This window comes from Poecilia formosa, unplaced genomic scaffold (assembly GCF_000485575.1).
Source record: "Poecilia formosa unplaced genomic scaffold, Poecilia_formosa-5.1.2 Scaffold34, whole genome shotgun sequence".
In the NCBI taxonomy this organism is placed as follows: domain Eukaryota; kingdom Metazoa; phylum Chordata; class Actinopteri; order Cyprinodontiformes; family Poeciliidae; genus Poecilia; species Poecilia formosa.
In genome coordinates this window covers 3,207,092-3,218,900 of record NW_006799973.1, presented here as the reverse complement: position 1 = coordinate 3,218,900, position 11,809 = coordinate 3,207,092, and the positions used below count along the sequence as shown (strand labels likewise).

Sequence of the window (11,809 nt, the reverse complement as noted above, 5' to 3'; positions counted from 1 at the left end):
CTCTGATCGGGGGGCAGCTCTGATCGGGGGGCAGCTCTGATCGGGGGGCAGCTCTGATCGGGGGGCAGCTCTGATCGAGGGGGCAGCTCTGATCGGGGGGCAGCTCCACCGTGCAGCAGAAGGTGGCGGGAAGCTTTGCACTTAAAGATGTTACACCACAGGTGCTTTGTGTGGGACTACCTCATAATTACACCAAAATATGAAAGTAAATAAATAAAAATATGCCTGAAGAAAAAAGCAGATGGTGCACGCAAACACTATTTGAAAGTCCCAAAGAGTTTTCCATCACTGATCTCTAGGTTTTTGTTTATTCAGCTGGAAAATAATGAACACTTGATGTCTCAATAAATTTTAGTCTGTTTTCATTTGCACAGCAACTTTTTGGATTAGATTTGTTTTCTTCACACAGCGGAGGGAAACCGACTGGTGGATCTGGCGTCACAACCTACATCTCATTAAATACCATGGTTACAGTGGACCGGATTGGCCAGAAAACCAGAATAATCAAAACCCCATAGAGAATCTATGGAGTGATAATCAGAATAGTCATCAGACCCAACAATGCAGATTGAGCACATTTCAGTATCATAGCTTTTTTTATTGCTTTATGTGATTAAAATGCCTGAATTCACTCATCAGGATGTCATTCAGGGCTGCAGAGGCCTGGTAATCATTTTTCATTCATGTGGTTGGAGAAGAGATGCATCTAAAAGCTGCAGGATAGTAGCTCTTGCGGATTGGACATTTGGTAGAGAAACTTTCATATTATCATAAAATGAAAAGCAATTATCAAAGTTAACGTCGTAATTTCTTGACGTCTCTTTGTGTACGGAGAATTTCTGAGCTATAAGAGTTTCACTTTTTGAGTTGAAATAATGAAATAGGCTTTAAAATTATTCCACTTGTTTGGACCGTCATAAATTACTGCGATGCACCTGTACACACCACGGACAATTACTGTTTTCCAAAAAATATGAAAAGGTCATGTGCTCACATAAACAGAAACAGTACTCGTTCTTGGAGAACAGACACTGATGGCCGGATGAGAGGGGGTGCGCGTGTTTCAGAGAGATAGAAGAAGACGCACAGTGGGATGGGTGAGAAGTAATCCAATAATGGAAACGAAGAATACCAGCGTACATGTGAGGCATGTAAAAGAAGATACATCATGACATTTAATGCCAGGGGAAAAAAAGATCACTCTACTTGTTTAAGCAAGCAAATATTGGCATTTCTCAATATTGCTTATCCGATTTATTAGATTTAGCTCACAAACACTTGCTGCCACATTGTTAAACACCAAACACTCACAGGGCACATTGACACAAACACAGGCAAGACCATGCTGCATATTTTGTTCTGCTTGTATTCTTTTCAGTCCAGAGTTGCACACTTGTACATTCCTTTCATAATATCGGCTCATAACACTGAAATGTTAGAGAGCACACACGAAGACGAACAAATAAAAACAGAACCGGAAATATAAAATCTGGCCACTTCTTGCACACGACACGACACCACAAGACACACACACACACACACACACATACACACGCAAACAGGAAACATAATCAAAAAGGCTGGCAGGATGCCATGGGAACCTACTGGGGTGTGTCTGTGGGGTCGGCGAGGGCAGGTATGGGGGCATACCTCATCAGTCTCTGCCGAGCGGCGCGTCGACCACACAAACTCCATAATAGCCACAAACACGGCGATGATGAGGCCGCAGATCAGCACCACGAAGATGCCCCCAATGTTTTCCATGCCCAGACCTGCAGCGGGCCACAGGAAACGCATCGTCTTCAGGTTTAATTCCTTTTCTTTTAGAGCAATTGTGTTTGTTACTGAGGTTTTTTCCCACTCGAGTCTGCAGCGGTGAGCTTCGTTTATTCCAGAGAGCTACTTTTCTCCAACTCACTAATATCAGTCTGCATAAATAAACACTTATTTAGTTTTCAAATCTATAAACACTGGACTAAAAGAAAAGGTTTCACATCTTAGTTGCTTATTTAATCATTTTGTTCCTTAAATTCAACATTTTAATGAAATCATTATCAATAAAATGGTTTTAAGACACAAAATGAAAACTCAATGAATTGATAGTCAGGGTCACCGCCAAGCTTTTTGCTTTCAGTATAAAAGACAACAGCAGCACTTGCTCTGTTGTGTTCAAGGACGAATCTGGACTAACCTTTGCTTTCAACACAGCAAAATTAGAGTCATAATTCACATTTTATTTAAAATTGAAAAACAGTAACATGTTTTTTTATGAATTATGCTGAGGAGTCATAAAATGCTCAAATCCAATGTACAATTTAACTTCATTTGCTGTATTTCTTGAAGAACATGCATTCAAAGCTTTTTTTAGATTTATTTGGTTCTGCTTCCGACCCAAAACACTCTTACAAAATACGACAGACTGATGTGACCCTTTGGTTAACAAAAACTCCTCAAATCTATTTTATTATTACTTATATTATTACTTATAGTTAAGAGATTCACTGTTTGATTTTCTCAAAGGGTCCGATTGGTGCATTTCCAAGCTTTTCACTCATAGCCATACCTTAAGAATATTTCGCAAACTGATTTATGAAAGAAAGTTTTTTGTTTTTAACAGATTATACAATTACTGTCATAAAATGAGAACAGTTTCATAATCTGCTGTTTCTGCTTTTATAACCTCTACACATAATAACAGACAATCTGCAGGAGGGGGAATGAGTCTGACAGAAAATGCTGTCATCTCGCGTTACACAACATGTGCAATCGTATTTTTGGAGCTTGACCCACACTTGGCATCGAAACTCTAGATTTCCGAGCCCCTGCAGCTTCACTCATCAGCACTGTTCCTACAAGATATGTCGGCAAGTCTTACTTGTCTCAACTTTATGTAAAAGCTTTTATGTGAGCAGATACTTGTATCCTATTTTTGCCAAACGGACGCGTTTAAGAGATAAACTCTTTTTACACTGGGGCTTTTTACACAAACTCTTACACCCTACCTGAGACAAACAGTTTAGATTAGTTTGCTGTCCCTTTACAGCGACATCAGGACAGACATCAGCCATTAGCTGCAGTCTAGCAGAGAGTGAGGAAGCCATTAGTGGGGACATTAGAGAGGATGAGGCAGCAGAGAAGAAAGGCAGCTCACCCTTGGCACGGTGGTCCTCCTCTTTGGGACACTGGCCTCCGTCCCACCACCCCCTCTTCAGAATCTCCAGCCTGTTATTCTCATGCAGCTGGAGGATGGCCTGCGTGATCTCTTCTCTGAATGGAGATCCTGGCAGAAGACAAAGAGGCAAGATAAGAGCCAGCACTGGAAAGGTGCAGCACAAGGATCAGGGGCTATTTTGGTAAAGGAGAGAAAAAAAAAAAACATGAAATGATAGCAGACTTAGGAGTAAAAGACAGAGCATAGCTGCATCCAGCTTTGAAGTGGATACAAGTGATCTTGTGGTAAGTAGACAGAGAAGATTAGAGAGATAAACAACAAGATTAAATCCAGAGGCAGAGACAGTGGTACAGCTGCAGCTCAAGTAGAAATCAAAGAGTGTTATGAGATGCATCCACAAGAGCAGAGTGGGGAGATTTAAAGGGTAAATGTACTAAAAAATGCGAGTATTAAGCCATAAATACATGAAAGTTGACTGTAAGGAGCAGATAAATCTCTTTATGAAAAAGCTGCCAGCTGTTTCAGCAGATTAACGGTGAGTATCGTTTGGATGAGCAAAGTCAAAACTGCTTAGAAAGGAAAACAAACAGAATTCAACGTTTGAATTCGACCTTCTTTAAAGCAAAAAACTAAACGCAGAGTTGTGACGTTACTTTGGATTATTTGCTCAAGCATCGTCTTCTGTCAGTGAATGCTCCACATAATCAATAAAACTAAGCAGGATCGCTGCTTTATTTATTATTCCCTTTAACACTTTTAGACAACAACAAAGATCCCATCAAGCCTTTACAGTCCTACGCTAAAACTTCCTGTCCACCGTTTCCTTCAGAAAAATATAAATGCTTCTCCTTCCTTTCTTTCGTTCTGTTTCATATCCCTCTCTTCTCTCCCCTGATCCATAGCAGAAAGTCCAGCCAAGACTGGGCCCTTCATTAAAACAGACCGATGAATCGGTGACACAACCACCATGGGCTAAACAGTGAAAAAGGCTTTAATAGACCCAGGCACGAGTTGAAAAGCAATTAACTTCCTTTTCATTACTTCCACTTCAAATACTTTCTAATCCCATAGATAAAAACTAAATCAACACAAGCCTTTTTTTTTTCCTAAGATCTAATCACACAAATCAGCCAAAAGTACACGTGTCTGTTTAGCATATCTGATCTCAAGCAAATGTTTCAGCTTTTCTTGCAGGCAATGGCTTTTTAATCCCGCTCCTCTTTCGCTTTGTTGGTAAAGTTTACACTGCGAGATGTGAGATTAATCCCTGTCGGGCACGTTTTGCAACACTGTGCCCTTTCTTGGAAATGTTCAGTCACTGTGCCACTTCCTCTGCAGCTGTTCACCGGTTCTGCAGATCGTTCCTCACTCCGTTTCTCAGAGAGTTCACTGGGGCTATAGGTGACCTACTTTACCCTCAACTGTAAATAGCTCCTGGAATAATGACTGAGTCCCTTGGCTGATTCAAGACAGCAACAGTTCATAACTTCTCTAAGGAAATGCAACACTGAGGTATGTCACAGAGAACGTCACCGTGGAATTGAACAAAACAAAAGACGTCCCTGCGGAGCTGGCATTGAAACTCTGAGGATCCGTCCTGCTGCATTTATCATCTTATTCACTATTGCAGTAGGTCTAAAAAGTTTACACATCCCTGTTAAAACGTCAGTTTTCTGTGATGTACATAAAGGCCGATTATCTCAGGAACCTTTTAACCTGTAATCAGAGCCATAAAACCTAAAATCTTTTTGGTGGAATAATATTAAGAATGTGGTTGCACAGAATGTCATTTATATGGTAACACTTTATTTGAAGGGGGGTGAATAAGACTGCAGAATGAACAACCAGATTCAAATCCAGGTTAAAAAAAAAAAGGTTTCAGCACATGCCCTAACTTTTAAAGTGCCTGTGATTAACCCAGTTCATTATATGTTCATTTTCTTTCTGTATTCACATTCGCAGTTTTCTATTCCTTCCCGTCTGTAGTGTCATTGTTCTGTTCTCGAGCAATTTTACCACCTTATAAAAGAGCTCTGCGACTGTGACAGACAGCCTGTGATTAGGTTTCCTGGGGTCTCGACTCTGTTTGGCACTATAAGCTTCAACCTTTCATATCTGAAGCCAAATAAGAATTAACAAATGAAGGAGTTTAATGAAGAAATACAGAGAAAACAGGCGGAAAAAAGACATTTAAAACAAAGACTGGAGGTAGGCTTTAAATTAGTTCACTTCTTTAATTTGTATGCTGATGTACTTGATAACAACCCGGATGTTTTTCCTCGTTTATGTATTGAATTATAGGTATAGATGATCACAAAATGATCAAACCTTACGTGTACTTTCTTTTGTTTGGAGATTGTTTTGTGAAGATTTCATTTTAATTATATAACTTGCATATTAATTCCACTACTAGTCCAGGTGTTCGCTAGTCAGTTCTTCAAAAAGCAGATTTTAAACCTCGACCAAACTGAAATATATAGAAGAGACAGGTAGATAGATAAGACAACCACATTTCATTTTATGAAAACCAGTAGCAAACTGCTACTTTTCATACCCAACACATCCTGAACAAAAATTACTTAGTCAAATTATTCAAGGGAAAAATGTTATTCATGTGCCCAAGATAATAAACAAACCATTTCACTACATTCTAAAATAAATATTTCCTTTTGTCTACGTTTACTTTAAATTTAAAAGCCTACAGTAAATTCCTAAAATAAAATGATTTTTACAACTTCAAAGTTTTTAGTTAAATAATGCAGCACAGTGCTAATTGTCTCCAATCTCCATACAGATACAGCAAAACTCTGCAGGGTTACGAAGCACAGAGTTTCAAGGTTATGTGGTATTAAATTGACCAATAATTTCAATAATTTATTGACGTGTCACCGGTCTAATCAGAGACATAACGGCTGTATCGGCTGTGACCTTTAAGCTCCAGACGTGTCAGTAGAGGGAAAAAATACAAAAGCCGATTGTAGCCTTTGAAGCCTGAAAAACCACTTAATCCTTATTGACGATGTTTATGCTTCTTTTTGAAAAATCTTTAAGAGGCTCACACACTCATTAATTCACAAACACGTCTTGATCTGTTTGTTTCCTTTCAGATAGTTTTTAAGTTATTGATGTTTTATATTCCACCGTTTTATTTCTGAAAGCATATTGACATTAGGATATGAAATCCGATCTACTGAATGTAATAAGAAGCTAAATCTGCCTATTATGGGAGACAAAGATTATGATTCTTACTGGAGCCATTGAACACAAATTTCAGTATAATAAGGATAAGAAAACCTGTCATTCTAAAGTGCTTTTTTATAGACCTCATATTATAGTTTAGTGTTTTTTTCCATCCCCTCTGAGTTGCAGGGTAGCTTCCTGCAGAAACATTTTTTCAGTCTAAACCATGTAACAGATTACAAATGTTAATTGTTTTTTCACTTATACAGTAACATTGATATGGATCATATGCTATTTGTTTATTTCGTGTATGCTACACATACAGATATATACGAATGCCTTCAAATATTAATGTAGACTTTTAATGTTAAATTATCTTTACTGCAATCTCCAAAAAAGTACATTTTGGAGATTTAAGTTACCTGGTATGTTCTCTTGTCTTTCCTATTTAGAGAGTGACTAATAGAAATAGGCTTCATGTCGTACTAAACTCTCAGGAAAGCAAAAAAAAAAAAGAAAGAAAAAAAGAAAAACTGGATTACTAAAGAAAAGTATCTTAAAAGTCTAATCAATAATTATAAAGTAAAACATGTTTCTGCTACTTTTAATTCATAGGAATTGCCAGTAGTTAAGTTTTCTGTAAATAAAAAAAATCCATAAGTGGGTTCTTTAATTAATTCATTTATTGCATGCTGTAATACATAAAGTAAATGTTGATCTATAAATTAATAGATATCAAACCCATATCCAGAAAAAATCAGTGCAGTGTAAGATAAACATTGCTAATTTGTTCTGTTATTTGCATTTTTATTTTGTTGAGTTTATACAATTATTTCTAACATTCCTGCACATTTTCCTCTCACATTTGCTCATCTCTACTCTCACCACAGTTTGTTTCTGTTTTTCCATTTTATTTATACTTTGAGGAATCAAGTTCCAGGATGAAATGCTTGTTACATCAACAGCGGCTGTAGGAGCTCATAAACTCCTCCCTAGTCTCACCTTAACCACACGCAGCAACCTGTAATGTTGACATAGCAGGAGCGACGATTCTGCTGCAGCAATATTTATCTTTCAGTCAAATTGTTCCAGACACAAACTCACCAAGGCAGAGAACATCACTTAAGTACAACTAAAGAGGAGGAGGTAAAATAGCAAAACATTGAACAGAAAGACAATAAAATAAAAAAGCAAATGGGAAGAAAAGAACATTATGAAGAAAAAGTAGAGGACAGAAATAAATATTTATCCATTTATATCTACTCAAATGACATACAAAGAAATATATCTTCTTCTGTTTGATTTTAAACTTCTATAACATTTTTTAAAACCCTTACGTGCCTGAACAATGACTGAAATTTGTTCAGTTGTAGCTCTACTGTTTACATGATGGACCTCTGTTTGCTTTGTTACAAAAGCGGTTTTTCCTCCATGCTTACCTAGCGGCATGCCGATGCCGTAGCCCTTGGTGTCCAGCAGTCCTCCTATCTGTGTGAGGTTGCAGTTGAGGCCGCGGTGATACTCGTTCATGGTGCTTTCCATCAGGAAGGCGTACTTGGAGTTGAGAACACGGGCGATGCCCTCCTCTGTGCTTTTCACAAAAACGCTGGGCAGTTTGGAGTTCATGTAGTTCCACATCCGCTGGTACGTCTGGTACCGCGAGTTCTGCACAGAAATGGGACAACGGCAGTGGGAAGAATTATCTAAAATATCAATTAAAATGTCTATGAATGCAAAAAGGATGAACATAAAATAAGATATATGCTTCCTGGAGAAAAATGGAAAAGTAAGAATATTCAATAATGTTAACCTGAATAAAATATATAAGGCAAGCAAGAAAAAAGGAGGAAATATAAGGAACATTTTGGTTCTAGCTCAGTTGGACGACACCACAAACTGAACCAGAAACACATGTTTTCAGCTGGTTTGTTGTCTGCAACACCCAGACATTTTGCTTCGATAGTAGCATGTCAGCAAATAAACGCAAACACACGCTGTAAAGTGTGTTTCAGACTCCACTTCAGTGGAGTCTGAAAACAACAATGTATGTGGAGAATAAAAGGGTTCACACACCATCTGAATTCAGCCATCAAGACAAATGCAAATAAAACAAACCCCAGACAAGTCAATCAGAGGAAACAGGGGTAAATACTGGATTGGATTTCACTCGGAGGGTTCTGAGAAAACACGACATACAGGCTGGTTGCCAACTTAGCCGTGGTTCTGTTGCACTGCTGAATTATAACCAATCACATCACTTGTTCTGCAGCTGTGCTGCTTTTACACTGCTTGGCTCTGTTGCTAAAATTGCCATCTGGTGGGTTTACCATGAAACAAAGATTATTCTGACAGTATTTTTAAGCCATTTTAAATGTTAGGTCAATAAACCTGACATCTCGGCTGCAACTGTTTACTGGAGGTTAAAGCTGTGGGCGACTCCAGCGATAAAACAACCTTGCAAAAGTTTCACACTACTAAGCAGTTATGAATGCCATTGCTTTCACTGTGATGGTTCATCGCAATGCAATTATAAAGCCCAGACATTCATTTTAGTGCTTTATCGTGATAAACGATATAAACATAGCATTACCCTTGCAGTGAGTTATTTCTTGTTATGCTGTTAATAAGACTTGGAAACAGAAGCAACAACTATTATGGTCTGTCTTGCCTCACTGATGAAGCTCCATTTAGGCACCTCAGTGTTGACTGGGGTGAGAATGCAAATTAGAAATTTTCTTGGGAAAAAGTTTGATTTGTTTTGTGTTCATCTAGTAAAAAGTCTTGGAGTTTTGCAACTTTTGAAAAGCTTTCATGACAAACTTCAACTTAACACTATGATAAAGAAAATTGGAAAGTATTAATTCCCTATCTGTTTTTGAACATGTCATATAAGAACTGGAAGCTTCATTGTACTTCATTAAGAATCTGTCAAACATAAAGAAGTGCAGAGCTATAAAGTGATGCACAGTTTTGAAAATAGTTTAGAAATAAGATATGAGTTGGATGAATTGTAGAGAAGTTTAATGCAAGCTTTGGGATATTGGAGCATTTTGGTTTTACTGTCATATTGTTCGCTTGTCGTCAGTACGGACGACTCTACAGTAGAGTTTTCATTTGTAAAAATATCTGTTCTTTTCTGCATGACTACGTGGCTTAATGTGGGCTCAAAAAGGAAAATGAGCTTACACAAATGACAGGCACTTTGTGTGCGTTTATTTTCTGGTTTAAAACATAATTGAAGCCATCTAAAAATAAAAAGAGTATCACATCACTGCAGACCTGTGAAGATCTGGCCATCAAACTAAACTGAAAAGTCTGGTAAGGAGGGGAGACGAGTGCTTTAGTTTTATCTTGAAGAAGTGTAGATGTTCGCCCAGAATTGTCCTTTACGGAGGCTTAATAAGATTAAATTGTTGGAAAAAATAAAAATAAAAAATCACAAAATATCAACCCATAAGCCATTTTAGTCTCTGGATGTAAGACTTAAAGTATGTTTGCAATCAAGCACTAATCCACGGTGGTTTACCATCTAAAAGTTGCAATTATTAACATTTTTTAGCATTTTGTGTTTTTTGTGGCAGATAGTTTATGTTTGCAGTATGTATTTTAAACTGAACATGTGAGAAAACAGGAAGAGACTGGAGAAGGTAATAATGCGTGTAGGCTTTGTATGTTTCTGTGGATCAGGCACCGAGTGCGGTAATGGGGCGTAACAATGAAACCGGCTTATGAAGACAAACACAAAACACTCCATTCCATCTATAGTCGGGACAGAAAGGGAAAAACAAACACCACTTGTCATGTAGTCACTTCCTTTAAATGCACATAAATATATTTTTTAAACTCTCACCTGCACACGTTCCCAAAGGCTAACAAACCAACATCAGAGAGAGAGAAAATCACACACACACACACACACACACACCACGACAAGCACAGATGTCAACTCAGATGCCTGGAGCGCTCTCATAAAGCAAACACAGGCAGTCACCCACCTAATACAAGCCGCCATAAAGAAGAGCACACACAAACTCAGAGGAAATGTCACAACAAACATTCAGCCTACTAGCAGGATACAAGCTACATACAAACACTTTAGAAAATGCAATAAAGCAACACCATGAATCTGTAAAATCCACTAAAAACAAAACGAAAAGAAAAACATGATCATGCATATGAACTTTATTTCAAGTTTAGTAAAAACTCAAAAACAGTTTGTAAAAGAAAGCTCTGAAGCATAAAATAATCATAAGACCATAATTCCTCTTCTCTGTTTGATTCAAAACTACAGCTTCCATTCTGTTGTACATTTTCATTTGTCATTGTCACATTATAACAAAATTTGCACAAATTACTCTGCATTTTAATCCTTGGAAAGAAAAAAAAAACAAATCTGTAAATCAGACCTTGAAGAAATCAAACCTATTCTGTGCATCTCTAATACAAACATACTACAAACTAGCAGCAGAAGGACGGTTTTTACCATGAAGAAAGTCATGGTGCTTCCTCCATGAATGGTGCCGTACTCGATGTTGGTCTGGTCAGCCAAATCATCTGGAGACTCGATGGGAACCTCCATCCTCTGAACGGTCAGGAAGGCTGCCAAGTTGGCCGTGTAGGAGGAGATGATGATGAGCGTGAACGCCCACCTTGAAGGGGAAAGAAAACCAGGAGAGATCAGGTTACTGCAGGTCTTCTCTCATCTGATCTACATACATACAGGAGAAAATCAGATTGTTGAGCTGGGAAATTACCTTTTCTTGGCAAGGGCCTTTCTCTGGTATAGCAAGGATTTGAAAAGTTTTTTTAAAACCACTTACATTTTCTGTGCTGTGGTTTCTTTTGTTTAAAACACAAAGTTTCAGCACAGGCAGCGTTTTCTCCCCCCTCGCTCATGCTTTTGTGCACCCTTCCAGCCACACAGACAGATTTCCTTTGCATATGAGAAAGACAATGACAGCTGTTTGGAAAGTCATTGCACTGAATATAAAACAGCACCACCCATCACTCTCATTAAGGTAACCCTGTTTTGAAAGTACAGTTCCAAAGCCAAGAGTGCCATTTCTGCAGGCGTCAGCACCTGAGCATATGTCTCCGCTAATATTATCTTCCTAGCCTTTTACTATACAAAAACTAAATTATTAAAAAAAAGAAGAAGCATTTTTCATTTACTTTAAAAACTGGAATTAGTTAAAGTTACACCAACTTTTTGTTTCTTGGTTTTGTTTGCAAAACAATACTCTCATTTATTGGTCAGCATGCATAGAACAAAAACATGTAGTTGAAGTCCCCACACTCAAATTAGTGATTTATGGTGTGCATGAATACAGAATGTATGTGTAAGTGTTGCATTGTGCTAGAAAAATTACACTTAAACCTGAGGAGGTTGAACCAGCACCTTTTATTGTGAAATAACTTTTATGAGTAAATCTTCGGTGACATTACACAAAACTTTAT

General features: G+C 38.0%; 1 protein-coding gene across 1 annotated transcript in view; it reads right to left on the bottom strand.

The window, feature by feature from the left end:
- Positions 1–600: 600 nt before the first annotated feature.
- Positions 601–11,809, bottom strand: part of LOC103136825 (glutamate receptor ionotropic, kainate 5) — a 134,791-nt gene continuing 123,582 nt past the window's right edge. Inside the window, exons 21-22 of the mRNA XM_016670476.1 lie at positions 1,606–1,772; positions 601–1,031 (exon numbers count right to left, since the gene is read on the bottom strand). Of these exons, the coding sequence (XP_016525962.1) occupies positions 915–1,031; positions 1,606–1,772 (284 nt within the window). The 3' untranslated portion in view covers positions 601–914. The remainder of the gene's footprint in view (positions 1,032–1,605; positions 1,773–11,809) is intronic.